Here is a 25,898-nt window from a genome sequence, read left to right as displayed (position 1 = left end):
CTATGTCAACTGTGAAGTACCACTGTAGTTTTTTCCACAACTGAAATTTGTCAAAGAAAATTTTATGAAATTCATTTTGAAACTTCCTTTTAATGCTTCTTGGTCTCGGATGTTGGTCAGTTTGCACTGAAGTCTTCAGTGCTTCATCCAAATGACCAGCAGTCATGCTAACTTACTTCTTTCTTAAATTGTTCAAGTGGGGAGACAGCTTTTGCACCTATTGCACTTAGATTTTTTTAATTTTAAAAATTTTTGTCCCATACATAGATTCAAATTGGATGTTTGGTATTCAGACTGAAGACTCTTTCCTACTGCTTCAGCTACGTGCAGAGGACAGCCCCTGCCTCCTTTCATGCCAACAGTGCAACAGTGAAAGAACAATTTGACCTCAGTTCTTTTGAAGTACTTGTCTGAGTCAGAGCACCCTCATTGTGAGTTTTGCTGGCATGACTCTTTTCCCATAGGGTTCTTTGCTTTTTGTTGTAATTTATTTCATCTTTCCTTTTTATTTTCTTTATTTCTACATTTCTTTTTCTTGCTACTTTTGTTTACATTTCAGTGAAGCTGATGGAGAGTGAGTATTCCAGTTTTAGGCACATGCTGTTTCATTTCCCCTTATTATCCACCCCACCCCCCCCCCCCCCCCCCCCCTTTTTTTCATATTTCTCTGCCAGTGTCTTCCTTCCAGGGCAGTATTAAACTTTGCCATTTCAGTGACAAGCATATTCCTGGTACAGGAATACACCATATTGATACCCACACAAACTATATTATTGGATGGAGCCTATTTCCTGAGCTAAGGCTCATTTTTCTTGTCTTTTATGGCCAAAGGACAGATATAAGAAAAAAATAATTCCTTAGTAGTTTCAGAAAGTCATGAACCTTACCATCAAGATTAAATACTTGCTAACTTCATGTGTATTTAGCTCTCTGCTAACACTGGAAGAAGATTATTCCAAGCACTACGAGGACCTTGATAAAAGGCAAATTCCATAACTGTGTCTGGAAAAAATGAGAGTAAACATCAGTACGCCTTCTCTTCTTTCATGCTAAGGAAGCTCTCTCTGCTCACTGGGCAAGAACAGACAGACAGAGAGTCTACTTCTTAATGGAATGTTTTATGTTTCTCTCATTGCTATTATCTGAACCATCTGCAATTTACAATCTACTATAACTTGTGGTTAGTCCCAGCACATTGTGTTCCTCCTTGAATGACTAAATTCTGCATCTCAATTTCAGGGCTGCTGTTTCATAGGAGGAAAACAATATGACATATTTTACTTGAAGCAATCGGCATAACAGCTGATGTAAGCTCACTGGTTCACATCAGAATAACAGGAATAGAATACAGAAGTCTTACACTTGGCAGCCTTTTCCTGCACTTGCAACACTGTCCTCCACATAACCTCCTTCTTTCGTGACCACAAGAGTCATGAGAAGCTCCTATCATTCAATGTCACCTTCCAAAAAGGACACTTTGCCTGTATTTAAATGTACAGTGACTAAAAATCCTCCTGAAACTTAATAAAGAGGGTCATTTCCTCCTCAAGCAGCATTTACAGAGTATGGTGTATCATCTTATTGCTTTCTGAATGCTTGCACCAAATAGAAATTTGATTAATTACTGATGCCTTTTGATATCTGTCAAACTTAAGGGAAAGATCTTCATATGATCCAGTACTTAGTATAAGGAGAGGGACCATCAAATCCATCTTGGGGATTTCAAAATCCTCTACTTCAGCCTCTCCTTTCCTTCCTATAGCCTTGGGTAAAAGATCTAGAAACTATGTGAATTGCTGGTTATTCTAGGGAAATGTGTCTATTTCAGGTTTTCTCCACTGAGAGCTGATACAGTTACCATGTACTTGAATGTGTTTAGAAAATTGTGGAAAATCTGCTGTGTATTCACTGGGAAGAGTTTATGGCTCTGTGGATTTTAGAAACTTATCTTTCCTCTGGGCCTTTCCCTCATGCTTTTGTAGATCTCGCTGATATAATTGCTGTGAACCTAGCCACAGCAATTAAGACCTACAAGATCTAAGGACTTCAGTCTTCTAGCCTAGACTATTTCAGAAGAGAAAGTAGTTTCAGTAGTTTAAAGTTACTCTCAGATGTCTTGGTGTTTATCATGTGACACAAGTGAATCTTTGTCTTCGTTGTACAATCTCATGCATCAGGTCCTCATGATAACCTCCAAAAGGTTCCTTGTTTGGGTTCAGAGGTACAGGCTTCAAGTCTGTTTACTTCAAAATCACCTAGCATTTCCACAGTGCTGTGTCCTCTGACCCTGAATTAACATATATGAAGTGTGAATAAGAAGCCATGTCTTTGTCCCGGTGCCACTCTCTCCTTCTTTTTCATCTTTCACTAACTTTGCTGATGAATTGACTGGGTTATCTAAGTACTGAACCATTGTTGCCTCTGACATACGAATCCCTAAGGATGTGACCCTTGGTTATGACATTAAATTTGTGACTGTTTTTCTACTCCCCTCAGTAACTATGCTGACTATTCCTTTTCCACTATTGTGACAGAAGTCAGGAAGATTCTTGGGATAGAGACCTGCTTCAGGAGGAGTTACACTGTCTTTTTTTTAATTCTGATAATCAAGGCCTAATTCCATTCACTTTAGGGGAATCATAGAATCACAGAATCATAGAATGGTTTCTGTTGGAAGGGACCTTAAAGTTCATCTAGTTCCAACCCCCCTGCCATGGACAGGGACACCTTCCACTGGACCAGGTTGCTCAAAGCCCTATCCAACCTGGCCTTGAACACTTCCAGGGATGGGGCATCCACAACCTCTCTGGGCAACCTGTTCCAGTGCCACAGAACTTCTTCCTTACACCTAATCTAAATCTGCCCTCTTTCAGTTTAAAGCCATTACTCCTTGTCCTATCACTACATGGCCTTGTAAAAAGTCCCTCCCCATCTTTTCTGTAGGCCCCCTTAAGGGGGAAGAGGGTTTTGTAGAACATGTTTTATGGTATGGGAAAGAAAATTACTTTAGAAAGTTAAATAACATTATTTACAAACTCAAATTCATGTGGGAATTTGCATTGCTCCAAAGGGGTGATTAATTTGCATCTCTCATGTTTATTTTCATTAATAAAGCAAAGCACTTTCTGAAAATTTCTCTATGTGCTGGAAGGCCACGATCCTACTGCTCAGTCTGTCTGTGGCACTCAGCATTGCTGCAGGGTGTTGTGGGTCCAAAGTAGCCGCTGCTTAGCTGCCTGCTGGAGAATTCCACCACTGGACTCGGTTAACATGTTGGCTGAGAGCCTGAGCTGCTTCACTTTGGTGGACCATGAACAGGCATTCAAAAGGGACATTCTAAAAGCTGTTCTTCTACTGGAACATTGCTGAGCCTTTTTTTCATAGTCACAAAAAAATACCAACCTTTCTCCTTCAGCACTGAGGTTGCCCATCGATTCCCAGTTCCCCGACTGGAGAAATGATGCATTCCTTCCTTTGATCTCTCTTCTCCCTTAGAATCCTCTATGAGTTAAGTCCAATACGGCAGAAATGGTCCTCTTCACTACAGCATAGCAACAACTATCTGGTGTCAGTGTCAGAATGCTGGCCATTTTCCATTTTTTTTCCTATAGTTTTTTAAGATATTGAGCCATAGTCGATACTCTCTGCTACAGAGCTGGATGCTGGATAAGTTACTAATAGTCAGCCAGGTCTGACTGGGCAAACCTACCTGAAGAAGAGTATTAGGTCCTCCCCTTGCCGGATGTCTGAGCCGGTTATGTCTTTGTCTGCTTTGAGCCATGAGATCTCATGCTAGCTATTTCACAGTGCTGAGATGTTCCATTAGCTCTGTCTGCAGTTGCCAGTCTTAGATGCTCTGTGTTTTCTCAGCTTACAGTCTTGATGGTTCTCAGAGTCTAGTGAGTGAGTGAGAATTCCATCTGAGATGGAGAAGCCTTCCCTGCTTTCTTCATTAGGCATCGTCCCTGTAAGGATGAGCTGCTCACAAACTTTCGATATCAAGAAATTTGTGTCTTACTACAACAGCAGAACCAGGGCCATTTGAAGATGTACTTGCCTGTTTTTATCCATTCCAGAGAGGTCAAAAAGAGCAGCAGTCTATGTGCAAAAAATTTTCCAAGTTGGTAACAAGTTGTTTCAGGACTTAAATCCTATAGGACCCCTAGGGTGTTTTTCCAAGAGTGCCCTAAACAAGTTTCATCAGAGCTCAAGTGTTACTGTTAAGGTATCCAGGATTAGTGCTGACTGTAGGACAGAGCAATCTGAGAGCTGCTGTTCTGAAAAGAAGATCAATACCTCTGTCATACGTAATTAGTGAATGTAAAGAGGGGACTATTGTCTAGAGACAGCAAAACGTGACTGTGTTTATAGACATAAACTTGAAAAGCGACAGTTTGCAGAAGAGTAAGTAGTTCTTTTATAAGTGTGCTTTCCATATGGACAGCACGTACTTACCTTTCATTCTCTTAGGTGCTTCTTAGATTTGAGAGAAACTGAGGGTATTTTTATTTTTATTTTTATTTTTATTTTTATTTTTATTTTTATTTTTATTTTTATGTCTGTGTTTGTACTGCAAGAGATGGTACATGGGTTACGTGTAAGTCATATAAGCACCATTAAGCCAAGAACAATTTATAGCTTAGGGATTTTCAAACACAATGATACGAATGGATATTACAGTTTTTGATATGATAACCATTGCTTCTTGCAGCACTATGAATGCTAATGCACAATATAGCAAGTCAGAAAGCTGGGTATTTTCAGTGTTCAAAAGCAATCTGTTATATTGTGCAATTTCATGTAATTACTCCAAGGGATTTCAGACATATTCATGATACTGTTAGAGAGAAATACAGAGTTTCTGGTGTAGTGTATACTATAAGGGCAACTTTTTTCTTTTTTTACAGATAGGGCTATCATATTTGATGATATTTAGTATCTAAATTGCCACTTTCTGTAATTAAGCACTACATCTTATACGTTTTTGGATCTTAAAAATAGAGTCTTTTAAGTAACTGGGTGATCAAAACCATGGCTACCCCAAACTATTAGAAAAAATTTGATTACCGGTTCAAACAACAGTACCTACTAGTTTGTAGTTGTGATTATGAGGCAGTACCTGAAAAAACTAAGGGAACTGACTTTTTAAATTTTGCTGTTTATTAGATTTTTTAATTAATAACTTAATAATTAAAATAATTATTATTAATAATTGTAGCAAGCATACATTAAATTAGTTCTTATAAATGTATTGTGCATCTTTTAATATCAAGTTTTAATTATTATACATAATATGTAATATATAAAACAATTAAATAAGTTAATTCTTCCATTAGGCCAAATTTCAAGCAGTATGTTATTTACCATGTTCATTTGCACAGTCTAAAATTTTAGAATTATGACTAAATTGTCTTCAAGTGAATATTTATTGCTAACTTAATTGATTACAGAATCAATCTAATTGATTTGCTAATCTAATAAATGACATTCTAATTGACTTTTAGAGCAGGCTCTGCCAGATTTTGTACAAGCCAGAACCCAGGATTTTCTTCTTCATGATTACATGCTAGTAGGTAATCCCTTGGTATTCTTACCATCCTGCCTTGTAACCTTCGCCCAAGATACACATCATCTTGCTTAGGGATTAGACAAAGCAACGACCTTATCTCTGAACTCAGGGCATGTTTCTTTAGTCTTTTTGTTGCCCTCAAAATCCGAAGTTTCCCTTGTTTTGTATCTTAGGAGCACATGAAGTCAGGATTGTCTCTTCCCTCATGTTGTGCATGAAAATTCTGATCCCATTCTGTGAATTAGTTTTTGTTCAGGGCCAAAAAGGCCAGAAGGCAATATTTGTGCTCAGTTGTTTTCTGGTGAGGTTGTACCCTTCACTGCTGAAACACATTATTGCCATATAGCAATAGGAAGAAAACTGGACAGTGAAGGCGCTTCTTCAGATCCTGTGCCTAACCAAGGGTACGGAGTTGTTTTGTGCCAGAACTGTTACGAAGTCCCTGATTCTCAGCTGTGAATAATGTTGCTGCAGGATGCAGGGGAATCCAGTGACAACAGATGGTGATGCGCTACTTGATTTCATGTCTTTGGATTCATAGACTGCCTAGAAGCTGATAGTGGAGAGCAGTAAATACTGTGTACTTTAAACAAAATGTTGGTAATTGATGTTTTACAACTTCTTAACTGTGCTTATCCAATTGAATTTGTTTGTACATCTATATTCTTTGGCTCCATCATCTAACTATCATTTTTTGTTGTGCCTGGATTGGAAAAACACATTAATACTTAGCATTTTCTACCCGTTTTACAGTACTTAAATGCTGTAGAAGAGTTCTCTTCCAGTCTTCTTTCAGTAAACTGGGAACTTTGAACTCTAAAATTCTACTTATATGGCATTTCTTCCACCTTCACATCATTTATATGATTCTTTTCCAGGAAAGGCCTTTCCATGGCCTCTTTTTCAGCATCCGGAAGCCACTGAAATAGACCAGTGTCAGAAATAGTTCCTGAGGCTTTGTACCGTACTAAAAGCATCTCCCTACTCATCCCTATGGAGGTGATGTGAATAGAGGAATCGATTTCATTTGCTTTCTTTTTGGTTCAGTGAACATCTATGTATTGTATGGGAACTGGAAGTGTTCCAATAAATTACTTGGAAGGAGTTCTACTTTTGAATATCCTGAATACCATGTAAATCTCAGTTGTTAAAATAGTATCTTTAGAGATGGAAGTTTAAAACCTTGCTTTAACTCAGGTGAACAATGGGTTTGAGTTAAGATATCTCACAAGGGAATGCACCCAACCAGGGTGTAGAATATTCTCAGATAAACCCTCTGTGTTTCCTCTTGTACAGGTTGTAAAAATTATTTAATTATTCATAGAGTCAAAAAGACAGAGAAAGACTAGCCAGCACTTTTGGAAAGTCTAGCTAGCAGATGAAATGTGGTTTTCAGTAAATGAACTGGAATTAATACTTGGATCTTTCTATAAGATAGTCAAGAAGACATCAACAGAAACGATCAAGAACAGATGATCCCTCTATATACTGACTGGTGGCCAGGCCATTTTTGTGGAAGGGGCTTCTTCTGTCCCTCCACACTGAGCAATTTTTTACACACCTTTGCTGAGTGCATTAATATCATAATGAGCCACACAATCTTAGCCTCATGCTCAGCATCTTTTTCAATTAAAATTATTCAACACTTCTAGCTAGTATTTACAAACAGTTCCTTTCCCAGGAGAGAAGGAAAATGCAACTTCAGAACCCTTTTTGATACTGTCTGTTTGTGTCCAAAGAGAAGTACAGAGTTGTATAGGCAAAACATGGTTAACCCTCCTAAGTGACTAGATGTCATGAAAATTGTTAATACCTCCTTCACACACCTGGTTTATAATCTTGCTGAGACTTACTTCCTCTGAGTAATTAGAATAAATGGGTTTTTTTTGTCAGTGTTCTTCCAGGAGTGTGGACCTATCCATAACATGACAGTCTATGCTTGACCTAAGTTTTCAGTTTAATTTTGCAGATCACCTTTATGTTGCAGAGAAAGCAACAACCATGGCAGGCTTTAATTTCCTCCATTCATTCATATTTAGTTTTCAGATAATGCTATCAAGATGTTGCAATGAAACTCGGTATTTCCAATAAACCTGCAACAGAAATTGAACAGTTGTTCAAAATACTGACGAACTAAGCCACTAAGCTAAATTTAATTGGTTAGAGTCTCGTATGAGTTAAAAGCTGACTTGAGAATAATTCACTTTAACCTTACATATTTCTCACAGATATATCTCTACAACACACCATGACTTTTTAAGTATTCTGTGATATATGTATTTTGGGCAGAATGTGATCCTGGTGGATTGACAGGTAATTCTTAATAAAAAGCAGAAATCGGGAATTGGAAAAAAATACTACTTGGTACAAATAGGACATTTCACAGGTTTCATATTTCTGTTTCATATGTTTTTAGGTGTTGAGAATACTGTATTAGTTACTGGAATGATTCCTGGTTCAAGTATGCTCATTAATAAAGGGCCAGCCTTTCTTTTGAGACTGGATAAAATTACAATCCTTATTTTAATAGACAGGAGAATTAACACACAGGATTAATATCCTTGTTTTAAATGACAGGAGTTGATGTTTCCAGAAACTCTGAATGCCTCAAAGTGGAGAGAGAGTTCACCTCTGTGTACCGTTAAAACTAAATACCCACTTTCTGACTCTAAGAGAGTGAAAATGTCCTAATCATTTCTCAGAGAAAAAATATTGTAAGATGAATACAGTTTTCATCACAGCTCTGCTTGTGGTCTCAGATCTTGATTCTAACATAATTTAAAAAATCATAAGATAAAATGTGAAACTATTTTGCTTAATAAATAGTAAGATTTTGAAAGGTGAATGTAATAGAATGTGAAGATTTTGTTCATTGGTCAGGATGTCCAGGCTTCTGGGCACTCAGAAATCCGAGATGCATCCACTGTAGGTGTAGATTATAGAATCTAATCTAAATCTACCCTCTTTCGGTTTAAAGCCATTACCCCTTGTCCTATCGCTACATGCCCTTGTAAAAAGTCCCTCTCCAGCTTTCTTGTAGGCACCCTTTACGTACTGGCAGGCTGCTATAAGGTCTCCCTGGAGCCTTCTCTTCTCCAGGCTGAACAACCCCAAATCTCTCTGCCTGTCTTCACAGGAGAGCTGCTCCAGCCCTCTGATCATTTTTGTGGCACTCCTCTGGACCCGCTCCAAGAGGTCCATGTCCTCCTTATGTTGGGCGCCCCGGAGCTGAACGCAGTACTGCAGGTGGGGTCTCACGAGAGCTGAGTAGAGAGGGAAAATCATCTCCCTTGACCTGCTGGTCATGCTTCTTTTGATGCAGCCCAGGATACAGTTGGCTTTCTGGACTGCAAGCGCACATTGCCGGGTCATGTTGAGCTTCTTGTTGACCAACAGTCCCAAGTCCCTTCTTCTGCTTGGGGCTGCTCTCAATCCGTTCTCTGCCCAGCCTGTATTTATGCTTGGGATTGCCCTGACCCACATGCAGGACCTTGCACTTGGCCTTGTTGAACTTCATGAGATTCGCACAGGCCCACCTCTCAAGCCTGTCAAGGTCCATCTGGATGGCATCCCTTCCCTCCAGCGTGTCAACCACACCACACAGCTCGGTGTCATTGGCAAACTTGCTGAGGGTGCACTCAATCCCACTGTCCGTGTCTCTGACAAAGATGTTAAATAATACTGGTCCCAATATGGACCCTTGATGGACACCACTCATCACTGGTCTCCACCCGCACATCAAGCCCTTGACTGCAACTCTTTGTGTGCAACAATCCAGCTAATTCCTTATCCACCAAGTTGTCCATCCGTCAAATCCATATCTCTCCAGTTTAGACACAAGGATGTCATGTGGGACAGTGTCAAATGCTTTGGACAAGTCAAGGGAGATGACATCAGTTAATGATGTTCTACTCAGTCGTGTACATGCAGTAAGCCAACACTTCCAGGAACTATCAACTAAATTGCTTGTGTGGTGCACCGATGGACAGTATCTCCACAGTAAATGTTATGCTTTCAGAATGTTCCAAGTAAAATATTGGTACAGCCTTCCAAGCAGACTGAGAAGTTACATACAAAACTATCTGTATTCATGTGCTCTCTGATACATGAAAAGATAATGGGCATTATGACTACAGGCACTCTATGTGTTAATAATTTATCGAAATAGGTAAGCATTAATGGTGAGCTGCAATTTTTGTGGCATTGATTCTTTTTTTAAAAAAGACAGAGAAATAGAAGCCTATAGCCAAAAATGGTATTTCAAATGTTTGTGTCTGTGTGTATGTACTCAAAACTACGCATTTCCTATTCAGGCTGGTCAATAAGTTAGCAATATCACTGCATATTAAATCATGTAGTCAATGTGTGCTTACTGCAAAACATGTTAGAAAAGACTACTAACAAGATAAAGGAAAGAACAGGCATTTAAAAAATGGTTTGTTGGACCTAAATCATTGCATTCTTTTGCTTCTGTAAGAGTTTTATTCATATGTACACAGATTGCAAATCCTATTATGCATCATGAATGACAGTAGGAAAGAACTTTTTCTTGTCAGAGCTGTCTGATTCTAGCAATCAGAGCAATTAGAGCAATCTAACAAAAACTTTTTGAAGTCATATAATTGATAAGTTTTCAGGTTAAGCATGTTATGTTATAACAGGTCACTGCCAGCTATTTTCAGTTACTTTCATATAAAATATGCATTCCAGAACAACTAGGGGGAATGAGAGGCTTCAGTCAGCAGTGTCCATAATAAGCTGTGTTTCTGAGAGAACAGAGTAAGGTAACCCCCAACATCTCTTTAGTTTAAGGAATTTTGGTGGATTACAAACTAGGACAGTTGAAGCTGGTACACATTTGGGGAGCCATTATGAAATTTCATATGTTCTTTATTAAGGATGTAGGAAAACCTGTAGTTTCATTGCAGACATTTTTCATGTAATGTATTCTAAGTACAAGCACAGTCAGTACTTTTTAGATCACTTTCTGCTATGTATTTTACAATAATCAATGGGCTTTTACAAGGCACCATTAAAAAAAAGCCAAGTTAATACTGATTTATCTCAAAGATGACAGATCTTTGAATATTATAGCCATCTTTATGTCAGTAAGAACTTGCATATAACTGTATTAACTTTATTCTTTAACAATTAGTCCATCAAAGCAATATGTTTCTTTCAACTTCTGGAAGTCTCAACCTCAAAAAATAAGAAATGGTGCAGTATTTCTGCTTGACAGAGCCCTTAGAAGAAAAGAGGAGCAGTGTTTCTGGGGTCAGTATTAGAACTATAGTGTACCATTAACGTACTAGACTCCCAGATGATTCATGAAAGGAAGAGCAGTGGTAAATAAAAGATTAAAAGAGCCAAACATAATGAAGTGTCAGTAGAAGTAAAAGTTTAGGAAGTTTTCAAGGGACAGACAGTATTATATTAAAATCAGAAGCATGAATTATATTTTGTTTATGAAGGCACCATTTTCAAAGGAAGATTTCATCATCATTGTATATTAAAGTAAAATGCATTCTTTTCATGGGCAACAGAGATGGCACAGTATATCCTAACACTACAGATATAATGGGAAGGAATGTGAAATGGGATCCTATTTCATAGAAATTTAAATGAGACATTTTTTTCTGAATCTGAAAAATTACAGTATTACTATAGTTCTCTAGATACAAAATATTTAACATTTTCTTTCAATTTCTGGTTTTTAAGCAAAAATGGTAGTCTTTTGCATAATATTTATTTTTTAGGGTCATGTAATTTACAGACGCTAAAGACTGTATATATCTTTTCTAACTTGGCAGAATACTGAGCTAAAAGAACTGTTACTGGTTATGGAATGTGTAGTCAGCGAATGACAAAAACAAATTAGGAAGTCATAATATAATTTATAATCATGAGCAATTGAGTTGTGAGAGAAGTTATATGAAGAAAATGAGAAACTTTTATGGAAATAATGGATTTAAATTATGACACACTAATAATGAGATCATTCAATTTAATTCAGTCTATTAAATTCTAAATGCAATTTCTCAACAGTAACTATCACTGAATTATTTTTACTACATTATTTCTGTAACCTCTTTATTGTCAGCCGTTAATTTGACATTAAAAGGTGAAGTGATTATAACAAACATGTAACAGGGCGTACAATAAGGTAAAAGATTGTGAGAAATCAAATAAAGTTTAACAACTGGCTTGTGATACTGTAAAAAGAATCTTACTCTTAGAAAAAGAGTCTTCTGTTCCTGGATGTCTGTCAGAACGTATACTCACACATACTAGCTATGCTGTGAGTAAGACTTCAGGTAGAAGAAAACAGTGTGGCCACAACTCCAGTTCCTCTTCACAAGCCTTGTTATGAAATGCAGTGCCACCAAACAATACAGTCCGACGCAGTTCCTCTCGTTGCCTAGTGGCTAATACGGTCTGTGGCTTAGTAAAGGACTGAACCTTCCAAACTGATTTACGTGTGAATAACGTCGTAACTACTGAATACCTTCTTCATTATGAGAAGAATATGCCTATCTCGGCAAGATCCATTCACTTTTTATAATTTGTACCCAAACTCAATAAAACTTATGGGAAAAAAATCAAGACATTAATTTCCCAAGAGGCAATCTCAGACCGTTTGGAATCAAAACTGATTCGGGGTGGCAAGGAGGAGGAAATTTCAGTTGATGTGAATTAGCCATCAGGAACATCCACAGTCCTCTTGCCATTAGCGCTAAGGAGGGACATACATGGAAACCAAGGTCCCCAGACTGACCACATGTTAAAGCTTCATACCAATCCATCCCACCCTATCACTCTTAGGGTGTTGGATTCCTATGGCAGACTGCCCAGCAGTGGGAGGCAAGTTACCAGATTCGCATAAAACTTCCTGGGCCTTCCATCTCACGCACACAGTTCTGCCTCCTCTATCTACTGTGGGATCTCATCAATTAGTTTAACTTGCAGATTACACTACTAGGGAGGAAACTTTCCTAAAATGTTTAAATTGCTTGGTTATTGCTGACCTTCATATTGAGGAAGGTGGAGGACTATGGTTTCTTTTGTAGAAGAAAGGCAGTGTATACCACAAAGGCCAAAGTAGATGAGTAAGAGAAGAAAATATCCAACGCCCTTTAGGCATTCTTGGTTGTTTTGTTTTGTTTTGTTTTGTAACTGTTCTTTGGTTTTTAAAGGCAAAGGAGTTAGGAACTACAATGTGTGGAATGCTTGTGCATTTTCTCAGTAATTGGGATGGCTCCCCTCCCCAGTTGGTAGCATGCTAATATGCTGAATCTTTGGAATTACTGAATTTATTGAGGTTGAGACATTTAGTTGCTTGCATTCTTGACAGACAATTAATCTGATCAGGAGAAGGGGAGAGGATCATATCTATGTTTTTTAGGACTTTTCAGGGTCAAGCTTTTCTAGAAAGTAGTTTGGGGAAAGCCAACAAAAGCCCTCATGAGATGGAAAAAGATGGTAGGAGTGGTTGATTCTGTTTGGGAGTGGGAGATAAGAATAGAAATTGGTTGTCAGACAACACCAGAATAAGGGATGGGCTTTATATCTAGATGGCATGCTACATTACATATCCCAAATGTTTGGACTACTTTTCCTTCTGTTCAGTGCTATCTTTACAGAATAATTATGAGCAATCTCAGTTAAAACAAAACAAAACAAAAAACCTGAAGTGAGTTTAGGAAATTCTGCATTGCTGAAATTGCACTGTGAAAGATCTGCTGTTTATTTCAGTGATATAACTGTCTTTTAAATTTATTGCCAGCTTCTTCCATTAATTTGACAGTTTAATATTTTGTGACAGTTAAAGCTTTACTTCATGTAAATGTACTTTGATTTTGGGCATTCTGAACAAATTTATTACACATCTGTCTCACACTGATAATGAAGGAAGATAGAAGGAGATACATAACCAATAGCATTTTTGACAGTTTTCTGCCAAGTCACACTATGTGGCTTCAGCTGAGAAATGAAAAATAATTTTGTTGAACATAACCCTATAGAGTCTAAAGAGAGTTCTATGAAATTCCGTCTCAACATTTAAATCCTGTATACCAGTAATATCTGAGTCATGAGAAGCTCACACCATTCTGTCACGCATTACTTGTTAATGACCTTCCTTGACCTTATAAGAAAAAATTCTAACAAAGGAAATGAGCATCCATAGTTGCTTTACCATAAAAAGGGTATTATTTAATATGAATAGCCCCATTCCATACCCTGAAGTTCAATGAAATAGCTAGTATGAGTTTAATAAGTTCATTATAAAAGGATAGTATTTCAAGATAGACAATGTACAAGTTGTTACACAGCTATCTTTTTGTACTATTATATTCAGAAGGCTGCAACAAGAGAAGGTATGCAGCACCAGATGTGCAAATTAGGCAACAGTAGAAAAGTTAATGGAAAAAGCTGAAAGAGAAGAAAGGGCCAGAGGACCTCATTGCTCACCCAGGCTCTTCACAGTGGTACTTGGTGGGAGGAAGAGAGCATAAGCTGGAACAAAAGAGGATCAGACTGGATTTAGAGAAAAAGTGTTTTTTAAGCAAAACATTTTTCAGCCTGAGGACATTCAGGAAGTGGAACAGGTTGCCCAGAGAGGCTGAACAGTCTCCGTGCTTGGAGGCTTTCAAAGTGTTACTGAATAAACCCCTGAGCAACCTGGTCTGATCTCATCACTGACCCTGTTTTGAGCAGGAAGTTGAACTAAGAGATCTCCCACAGCCCCTTGCACCCTGAACTATTCTATCATCCGATGGTCATACAGTACTGGGTACCCAACTGCTGGTAACAAGAGAAAGCTTTCATAAAGTAACAGGAAAAAAGGAAAAATTATTGCCAGATGGGAAAAGAGGTAATAAAGCCCTTACTGCAGTAGCTTTCTCCCCCTGTTCCCTATTGCAGCTGTACAAGGGGGCAGGTATGGTCAAACTTAGGAACAGGAAAGAGGGCAGTCTACAAAGTGTGCATACTAGCTGTGGAATAGGTGATGGGGCTAGACTGGGGAGTCTGCCAAGCTAATTTGGACAATTATGGCCAAGACAGACCACATATGTTAAGGGTAATCTGGAATGCTTTTTACTTATGCTGTGTTTTGCTTTTGTGACTCTGTTTTAACAGAATTTTATTTCTATTCTTATCTTGACAGAATTCAGTAAGCATACTCCTTTATATTTAAACCTTGTCACACCTTAAATCTGAGCCACCTCACATACGGAGGATACAGCCTTCCCTGGAAAGGTGGACATAATTGGGGTGCACTGAAAAGAAATGTTTGTGCTACCTATATTCAGGGCTTCTCCTGAGTCTTCAGGTTGCTTCCATACTAGGCTGCAGGTGTCTCTTTGTACTGTTAATACTGGTTTACGCAGAGGAAGCCAACTCCCTTGTTATGTCTGGAACTTCTTTGATGAGCAGCAGGAAAGTGGAAAATGGCTTCAGATTTTAGGGGGCGGGATAGAAAGGAAAGTTGTCACTTTCAACTTGTCACACTAACATAAAACATACTTAAGACTGTCTTCCCAACATTTTTTTTTATTCTGTTCATTAGCCTACAAATATGAAAGGCTGAGTTCCATTCCTAAGACTAAATCCTTTTTTGCCTATGTATTCAAAACAAATAAAACCATTAACTCTTCTGAAGTTCACAGCTAGATGGTGATGATAGTGATGCTGAAGGGGATGGGGAAGCAACTATTAGTTTCACTTTAACTGAAAGTGAAATAGGAAAAAAAATTATGTAAAATGTCAGTATGGAGGATATTAGTAAAGATCTATGAAGATATGTATAAATATTAAAATAATTTCTGATTTCAGGAAAAAAAGTGGAGTTGAATGTACAATCACAGAAAATAACTTTTTATCTTATACAACTTTGTTTCTCTTTTAGTGGCAAAGCATTACTATAACACTGGTTGAGAAAGTGCAGATGGTTGCTGTAATCCTAGGATCTCTGTTCTTAGTAGCAAGTGTGACTTGGCTTCTATGGTCAGCCTTCAGCCCTTATGCAGTATGGCAAAGAAAGGACATCCTTTTTCAAATCTGCTATGGAATGTATGGTTTTATGGATCTAGTATGCATAGGTAAGCTCAAAATCTTTAAACAGCACAGACTGTGGTTTAAGACTGTGACTATAACTATTTTTCTAATTGGTCACTCTAATTGATCACTCCAGTTCTTTGCAGATTTATTCTCAGCTAATACCTTTGGCAAATACTGCTTTTTACAGTGTTACAAATACTGCAAAGAGAGAAGAACCAAAGGCGCTTTACTGTCAGATTCATCAAAGTGTCTCTCCAAGATCTTAGTGGTGAGAACAGGATCAGATTCAATTTCCTGAAAAATCGCAAAAAATAGTGAAGTTCAGGAAGTTAAACAGATTAAAATGACAAAAACATTATTAAAATAATTAGTAAAATTATGTGCTGTCATGTCTTCTACTGATGCCACTTTGCATTAGATTGTACCATCATGAAGCGCAGAAGCAGCCCTTGAAGATGTCATCAAACTACATATCCAAAATTAAGTTCCACAGACTTATATAGGTCACTGTGCTAGTAATAGAGGAGAACAGAAAAGACAGGCATGAGTTCTTTGTACATCATAAACAGTTATGAAACACTCTAATAGTACTAACTATAGTAACTTACTTTACTATTAAAAAGTCTCAAGTCCTTTAACTCTAGCTGAAATCTTATAAAAGAAAATGCAATTTACTGCAAAGCTCTTTTGACCAGTTTTGAAATTTCTGAAAATACACTGGACCCAGAAATATTTAAATAGAAATCCCTTTAGTGTTTGATAAAACAACCTTGAATTGATTGTTAGAATAGCTACGATTATTTGCAGGGAAAATTCAATAATCGCAGTAAACATTAAACAACATTCTTAGAATTGCAATTCCAAGAAAATACAGAAGTCAAATGCTATCTGATGTTTGCTTTGAGATTCCTGAGTGATAGATGTTGATGTTATCCCAATCTCATATATGGGAATTCAGAAGGACAGTGCTGAATTCTGCTCAATAAGGTGCAAAGAAACAGAGTGATTCCTAATATCAAGGCTTTTGCTCCAACCATAAACCCGTATCATCTTTTGTTGAAACCATCCTATTACTGTAAATGTATTTATATTTCAGGTGGATTACCAGTTCTGTTTATTTTGTAATTTTTCTAAGAGAAGCCCACTCTGGAATATTTTAGAACACAGGCTTTCTTCTGTGAACCCAAATTTTCTCAGACAGAAAAATGAACAGAAGCTAGGTCTTTAATACTCTGGGCAAGCGCTCAGCTTTTAAACAAAAAAAAGGGCTCAGCTACATGTCCTCTTACATGCTGATTCCTGAATACCACTTTTTCTGGCTTAACACTCAATATTGAGGTTTTTGCTTTTGTTTAAAAAAGCACGAATTGAAGACAAAATGTGCTTCAGGTTTTCTAAACATTTCGTTTGTATGAAATTCTGTTTTTTTCACAAAGAGTACAATTGCAAAAAGTTTTCTTTGGTATGCATCAACTAGTTGGAATAACCAGTTATTTCAAACTATTTCCATTTCTTTCCATTTGTTTGACTGTTAAAACACCTAAACCAAATTAATCTCAATTGAGAACGTCTGTGGGTGATCAGAAATATTAGTGTCTTTATCTATAGAAGTAAACTCTTGGAAGGCGAGCCTTCAAGAGCTTGGAACATGCAGTTATGTAGCTGCCTTTCAAGCCAGCCAGGCTCAAGGCATCTCTGGACTGGAAGCTACTGAACTAAGATGTACCTCACATGGCTATGGAGCTTCTAGCCCAACTGGCACCATGCAGGAGCAAAGCAGACATGCAGCTCCCTTCACCCACCAGATAAAATTACTTGCCTGTAATTACATAAATGCATATTTTATAGTCTTACCATAAATAATACATGGGAATTTTTATGTAAAAATGACTATAATTAAATGTATTTGGACACTGTTTTGTAATTACAAAGTTCAATGCAGATATGACTTAACATACAGTTAACATACAGTTTACTAAACTGTATCTGGAAATTCAGAAAGCTGTATAAAGGAGGTTTGGTAATTGTAGAATTCTGATGATCCAGATCCATTCAGCCCACTTATTCTGCATATAATTTCAACTAATCTGCATTCTGTAAGCTTGTAAGACCAGGAGTTCTTGTAACTCCTGAAAACATTTATTAATATATTCAACTTTATTCAATTGTATCTTTTTCTTTCATCATGAAGTGAGGGATTTTAGATTGATAATTTTAATTTATTTCAAACACTCAAAAAGTTCTTTAATAGATGGATGTAATTATTACTCATGAATGATTTTAAAAAAAACTAACCCTCCATTATGCTGATGACTTCCCAAAGGCATTAACATATGATTTTACCATTGCATGTTATATATAATCTCTTACATCATAAAGCTTGTAATGCTGACAGCCAGCCACAGTTCTTACTTAGTATCTCCTGTCCTCTCATTTGTGTTTAGTCATCCATGGTATTCTCTTAGTTCTCAACAGGATTTACAGTGAGTAGTGAATACCTATACTCCCACTGGAATCTCTCTTTATTTCAATGAAAAATCTAAGCAGACATAAGGGTTTTCCTGTGCAGCACATATTTCAAGACAAGTGCTTAAGTTACTGGTGGTATGACCAAGACTTACTACAATTGCCTTCAGTTATGCCTCCCTATAGCTTTGCATAAACTATGAAAATTTTTAGTCATTTTTGAAGTGTAGCTATCTGTACTTTTTGAAATGTTTTGTTGTCATTATTTTTAAAAGCAGTTTGCCTAAAGGTTCTGACATATGTATATGACATCTTTGAAAACTTGCATGTCTTGTTTTCCCAATGATTGATTTCTATACCATACGTAGCATACCACCCACTTTCTTATCAAGTAAATTACATGTAACTTGTATTTTAATTCTTGGTCTTGTTTTACTTATCACCAAAAGAAATATCCCAAAGATTAAAGCTCACCAATATAATATGTTCTATTCATTCCAGTGTACACATTTTATTGGTATCCATTGTTCTCCTTGTTCTACTCCAAATATTTCCAGAATTCTTCCTAACAAACAGAATCGTTTTTACTTATCAGTGTTAGTTTCAACCCTACAAGTCACTAGTTTATACTTTTCTGCATCTAAGCTGGGCATAAAGCTGTTCTCTTTCTTTGAAACTTGCGGATGGTAGGAGTTTTCCTAAGGCAAACCTTGAACATTTTGATAAAGTAGAACTACTGCCTGTGAAACCCTGAGCTACTGCAGTGATAGTGCTAGGATCAGACCATCCATATAGGGATTACCAAAGGGAGTGAGTTCATGAGTTAATATGAAAGGAATGAATAATATAAACCCCTTATTTAGCCACCGAAGAACAGTACACCAAGCCTTTGCCATTTTACTTTGAAGACCTAGCAATTATTTCTCATAACAGTGAAGTCATATAATGTTATATATTTTCACTGGAATATAATCATAACTGCTAGTCATAAATGGTTCTAACATGAACAAAATCTCTCACAAATAATAATAACTCACTTGCAATCCCAGAACAACAGTGCAGCTCATAACAGAGCATGAAAAGCAGTTGTAACATTGCACTAGAAACATGAGTGCTGCCAGTAGTACTACGGCAAGGAAGTAAGAGATGGGAGCCAATGTGAGGTGTGAGTAGCCCTCTGAAAGCCTCTTTCTTCCCCACCAAGGAACTTGATGCCTAGCAACATTTGTGTAACTCATTAGTTGTAAAAATGTACAGGCTGATGTTACTTATAATTAACACATCTAGCTGCGCTTAATATTTCTCTACTCAGAAAATCTTTTTTTTCGCATTAGATCTAATTCTAAATAGCTTAGAAAGAGTTACATTGCTATTTTTAGAGTGGACATGTTTCACTTTAATGCTTTGAGCAATTTATTGCATATTTTTTTTATATCTGTGGGCCCTAGAACAGTATTACGACATGGCATTTTGTCCAGTGGTGAAGTCTGTTTCTGCAAAGGGTCTTTTATTCCCTGGTAAAAGTTTGTGATGTTTCTGGGAGGACCATTCCTAAATGATTATAAGTAAGATTAGTGTGATAAATAAGACAATGTTGGAACATAATAGCACCAAATCTGAACGAACTAAGACAAGTTGCCTGCTTGTAAAGACATTCAGTATGAAAAATTTCAAGTGGTCTTGTGACTCAGGGTAAGAAATCCTTTGGGTAGAGTGAAAGAATCTCATAGTACTTGGCAATAAAAGAAAATTACTATCTCTCCATAATCCTATTGTCTGGATCCCACAATCCCTACATCTTAGCAATAAAACCTGAAGGTAAAGTCTTCTTAGAGCCTTAGGACATTGTGCCAGTTCTATCATCCCAGAACTCTGTTCCTTGTAGATACTAATTGGACAGACCATCAGAACAGCTAACAGTAGTGACTTCTAACACATCCTCTTGGGATCATCTGGGTCAAACAAGTAATTTTTTTTTTCCCTAGGACTGTGCAACTATGTCCTCTGTGCTACTGAAATCATGGTATTTGGAACAAGTCAGTATTATTCATGGATTTATCCTTGTTTTCTCTCTCATATCCTCATTCATTGCTGTGAAACTCTTAAGAACAAGGAGACCCTTTGCATTTTCTTCCAGCTTCACTTTAGTGACTAACTACTTATATTTTGAGCATAGGAACTTGTCTGGATCTGGAAAATCTCCAGCATTTAAACCTTACCCAGATTTCCTCTCATTTGTGGTCGTGGAACTGTTGGTGCCGAGAACTTTTTTCCCCTGCCCACTGGAAAATATCTTTCAAAAAGATGAAAGATCTATTGGAATTCTTTTGCCTCTTCTACATAGGTCTTTTTCAAGCTGTAGTTTTATCATATGGGAAATGAAGCTTTTTATGGGAGGAATTATGAAAGTGCTCCTTTTCTCCTTCAGCATTGCCAACTCTGACAACTTTATTTCAAGCCTTGCAATATTTGATCCTTTGTTCGGTAGTTCTTTTAGAGCATATGTGACTAAGAGCTTCCATTTTAAAGAAAACATCTTTTCCTTGCCATTGTTGAAAAAACTTTGAAAACATAATTTCAATAAATCCTGAAAGCTCAAAAACAGTAAAAAAGAGCTCCCTAAAAGAAGTCATCCTACGACTTTTTCTAACATAATTTTGAGAGGATACTTTTTACTGTTTAAATGTACTTAATGTACCTCAATGACCCTTTCTCAACTGCTTCCTTCTCTATTCTGAAATATGTTTTTCAGGTTCCACTGGAGTGCAGGCAGGTATCAAAAATCTTTACATAGGGGTAAATAGGTTCTCTCAATTTTGCTTCGTCACAGTCTTGAGGGAAATTGGGCAAAAGAATACTATGATCCAGTGACAGGTAGAGGGAAAATGGTGCTCATCTCCCTTATCATTCTATAGGAAATCCAACAGAAAAAAAAAGGGGGGATCTTTGTCACAGCAATAAAACCATGGCTTATTTGGTTTGTAGATTCTGTGTGTGATCAAACACATTTATCGTTTTTAAGCCAATATGGCCAGTCTTGAAACTGTGTTTATATATTAACATGGCTGCTAAATTTTTAGGACAGGTTGCTTTATATATATATATACCTGAGGAGATGAAGATAGACATCTTGCAATCAAGAAAATTTTCCACTAAAATGCTATGCTGATACAAAATACATTTAGAATATTTAACATTTAATTTAGTTTATATTGTGTTAGTTTTGCTGTATCGGATGCTTCAACGAATTCTAGGCAACTTGACAGCCTTACAGAGATGCTACATTTGCTATCATGTCCTTCTGAAAGCAATCTTTGTGTTTCTCCATCTTTCAGTGTAATGATCTTTAGAAATGTGTTAGAGTAGGCATTGCTATCTGCAAATCATTGCACTTGAATCTGAGGTTTGCTGTTCACATAAATGCTTTTATCATCCTTTCTGCTTGTGTCATCTTTCTTTGAATGTCTCCTTTCTGGTATCAGTTAACCATGCTGAGAGACGTCAGACACTTAAAATCACAATTTTGTTGTATAGGAACAGGTGATATGCAATCTCCTGGGATAAAGGACTATAACCTATGACACCTCAGATCATATTATAGATGTGGCAATGTATAGGAAAATTTTAGGCAAGAAACACACTGGACAAAAAATTTATAAATGTTTTGGGCTAGGCAGATTGCTCTCCTCCCAAAGCAGGGAGCCAGAGAAAACACGTGACATTGCTCAGAACCACAAAAGTTACCAGGCTGGTTGAGAAAAAACGTAGTAAGAAGCCTCATGTGTATCCCCCGTAAATCCATATTTGAAATACTTACACATAAAGACTGTGTGTATAAATACATATGCATACATCTGAAAAATGAAAAGTTTCATTTAAGTAAATAAATTACTTGAATGCATACAATGAGCATAAATATTAGCTACATGGAAGTTCATAAGTAGATTGGTCTGTTGAGGACTCCAAATATTCTGCATTTTTCCTTGAAGGACCCTTTAAAAGATTTCCTGTGTCTTAACAAAAAAGATGTTTCTCAACTTTTGTCTACTGAATTTTGAAGGGAAAGAAGAAAGCCTATCATCCTTACCATGCTCATCACAGTTAATAGTAACATTTAATGTCTTCTTGCTCTACTGAAGCAAGACAGGAAAGTCATTATACTTAACAGCTGTTTCAGTTTTTCATAAATCTTCTGTGCTCCCAAGTTGAACTAAGAATGTGAAAACAGTTAAATTTGTTTGTATCTGTACTGAATTCTACAAAACACTCTTAAACAAATTTAAGACCATCCTGCTCATTACAGAAGGTCTAACCTACTTAAAGATCTACTTAAACCAGTACAAATCTCAGTAAATAAATAGTACTTACCATGAACAAGGATAAAATAAACAGTCAATTTACAAATCTGCCAGTAAGGTTATTTTATATTGGCTTATTTAAATCTAAATACTTTATTCAGTTAGGCATGCTCAGATTATTCCAGTTTTGGTTATGTTGAATTTTCATTCAGAACAATTTTATTACCTCTGCATGTTCCCCCCTCCCAATCTTAAACACATGAATAACCAGTTATATTTCGTATGTACAATTTATTTGAATTATGAGAGTTATAAGTAATTTAATAGGCTCTGGCAATTGCCACATTCATTACAATGTGTTACATCTCTCTTTGCTCTCAAAATGGTACCCATTGACATTCTGTACAAACTTTTTTTTTTAAATTTTCTTAATTTCAGGACTGATAGTACATGAAGGTGCATCTGTTTATCGAGTGTTTAAGCGTTGGAGGGCTGTCAATCTACACTGGGATGTGTTAAATTACGATAAAGCCACAGACATAGAAGAGAGCAATCGAGGAGAATCCTCAGCAGGAAGGACACTGTTGTTACCACTGACTGCACTGAGAAACAGAAGTTTAGTTCATCCAACACAGCTAACCTCACCAAGATTTCAGTGTGGCTATGTATTGTTACATCTGTTCAACCGCATGAGACCTCAGGAAGATTCGTCAGAGGATAACGGCTCTGGGGAAGTAGTGATGAGAGTGACCTCAGTGTAAAGATTATGCTCACTGTGCTACACAGCTAAGGATAATGTGCTCTGATGTTACAGGACTTCGGAATGTAGTTACGATGAATGGTGAAACCATTAACACTTGAAAAAATATATACACATTTTTTAAAAATTTAATGCTTTTTATATGATCAGCTAAAACACAAATACATTTTTTGGGGAAAAAAAAAGTCTCTTGCTTTTTATATAGTCTGGTTTATTAGATTTTTTGTCAATTTGTACCTGAGGTGTATACAATATAGTTTAACTCTTAGGTCTTTGAATGATGAGGAAACTCATTTTTAAGTAAAAAAATATATTTAGATGTATTTTCTTAAACTCCGGCTTTAATCCATTACTGTTATTTTTCCCACTTTCATGAGGATTAAACTGAACAACCTTCTTCCAAAAAGAAAAAAGTGTTGACACAAGTCAAGTATTCTTCCTTTTCTGTCTTTATTTTGTTGTTGTTTGTAGCTCAGTTCAGGTGTATGAAAGTAAGGGATATATTGTCCCTTGCCTTTAAGCAGGAAGTCCCGTGGGTGTTCTACAAAATGTAAGGGAAGATGTGAACTCTTCTTTTCTTTTAGCTCTCCCACATGGACGTGCAAGATGTCAGACACAAGTACGACACAGGCAGGGGAAGAGTCTTGCACTTCGTCTCGAGTCTCTAAGATCTGCCGAGTGCTGGTGCTGTGCCTGTGCACAGAAGTGACATTACCTTCCAAGCAGTGATGCTGAATTTAGCAGCCTGTGAATTTCTAGTACCATTCTACCTACAGGCTATTGACATCCCGTATTTTTTTAAAAAAAGAAGGAATGTACATTACAACTTCTGGAATAATAATAAATCCTAATGGAAACTGAAGTAGAAATAATGCAGAGCCTTAATTTTGCCAGGTAATGAATCATTATATTAAAAATGAGCCAGTATTCATCTTTATCATGATAGCTAATCAATGCTGTGAAGTTTGCTTCTCTTTTTGTCTCATGGCAAAAATTCTAATATAATTTAATCAAATGGAAGTGGAAATAATTTCCAAGTTAATAATTAAGTCCATTGAAGATCAAAATGAGAAAGTAGGGCTGAAATGACTCTGAGAGCGCTAGCTTACTTAAAAATGTGGTGGGTTTACCTTGGCTGGCTGTCAGATCCCTGCCCAGCTGCTCTCTCCCTCTCCTCAATAGGGCAGAGGGAGAAAATAAGATGAAAAAGCTTGTGGGCCGAGACAAAGATGAGGGCATCACTTACCAATTACCATCACGAGCAAAAAAGAGACAACACGGGAAAAATTAATTTAACTTATTGCCAATTAAAACAAAGTTAAATGGTGAAAAACAAAGGCAAAACCTGAACCACCTTCCTTCCACCACCACCCCCCTTCCCAGGCTCAGCTTCACGCCTTCACTCCTGACTCCTCTTCCTCCTCCCCCCCAGCAGCGCAGGGGAATGGGGGGGCTGCGGTCAGTCCATAATGGCTCCTCTCTGCCACTCCTGCCTCCTCACACTTGTCCCTGCTCCAGCCTGGGGCCTTCCCACGGGCTGCAGTCCTTCAGGGTAAACCTGCTCCAGCACAGGCTCTCCACGGGCCACAGTTCCTTCAGGGCATGTCCACCTACTGTGGTGTGGGGTCCTCCATGGGCTGCAGCGTGGATACCTGTTCCAGCATGGTCGTCTCCATGGGCTACAGGAGATACCTGCTCCACCAGGATCTCTCCACGGGCTACAGGAGATATACCTGCTCCACCAGGATCTCTCCAGGCTCACAAGGGAATCTCTGCTTGGGACTGGCTGTGTCTGCCGTGGGACAGTCCCAGCCTCCCCTCACAGAGACCGACCCCCCCACCTCCCCCCCCTGGGCACCTGCACCCAGTACACAGTTCAACATTTTTCTCTTTCAAAATAAGTTGTAACCAATGGCTGAAAAATTTTAGCGTTATTTTGTGCTGTGGCTGGAAAATTCCCCCTCAGGGATCAACAGGATGGTGCTGGAATCAGTGCATGTCTTCCCTTTATAAGAAGCTCACGTGCCAAGACCAGACACAGGAGGCTTCTGTAACTACACTTGGAAGGTAGATGATAGAAATAATTTAAGCATTGGAGCTAAGAGCACTTACTTATATATTCACAAACATTTAGCCAATGAACTCTACACAGGGCTCAGCATTCTACATTACAATCTCACAAGCTCAGATTTCCACTTACTTACTAAATGTACAGATGACTTACAGCTCTTTAAACAATAATGTGAAAAGCAGTATATAAGCCACGAACAACAAAATGCTGTCTCAAAAACCCCCTTTATCTCCCGCGTGGCAAATTATCAATGTACGACAGGCAATCTGATTGAGAAACTACGACAATTCACTTCTAGATTATCTTTAAACAACGATTTCCTAAAGGAGGAGTTTGTGGAGAAACAGAAGACGAGAGAAACTATGACTGGGGAAACCTGCTGTATCACTGGGAATTACTTGTTCTTAATTACTACTTAAATGAAGCCTGCTTTCCCAGAAGGACCACAACTGCACATGACCAAACTGAGATCAGAGTTAGGATCTCAAAAAGCATTTGTAATTCAAGGAGAGTAAGGCATTCTGTGATCAAGATACTTAAAAGGTTATGTCTCACACCTTTTAGGTACTTGTGATCTTTGGGATTTAAAGAATATTTCAGTGGTCTTTTTACAGGTTCCTAAAACCAAAATTGAGAACTATATGAGAACATTTTGTTGTAAATAAATCTTTTTCG

General features: G+C 37.5%; 1 protein-coding gene across 1 annotated transcript in view; it reads left to right on the top strand.

Annotated features, from left to right (window-relative positions):
• The window catches only part of MARCHF11 (membrane associated ring-CH-type finger 11), a 34,059-nt gene extending 9,887 nt beyond the window's left edge, over positions 1–24,172 (top strand). The window contains exons 3-4 of the mRNA XM_030042152.1: positions 15,477–15,669; positions 22,831–24,172. Coding sequence (XP_029898012.1) covers positions 15,477–15,669; positions 22,831–23,153 — 516 coding nt within the window. The 3' untranslated portion in view covers positions 23,154–24,172. The remainder of the gene's footprint in view (positions 1–15,476; positions 15,670–22,830) is intronic.
• Positions 24,173–25,898: the final 1,726 nt, after the last annotated feature.

The sequence above is a fragment of the Aquila chrysaetos genome, chromosome 18 (assembly GCF_900496995.4).
Source record: "Aquila chrysaetos chrysaetos chromosome 18, bAquChr1.4, whole genome shotgun sequence".
Classification (NCBI taxonomy): domain Eukaryota; kingdom Metazoa; phylum Chordata; class Aves; order Accipitriformes; family Accipitridae; genus Aquila; species Aquila chrysaetos.
This window is presented reverse-complemented; position numbering and strand designations above follow the sequence as displayed.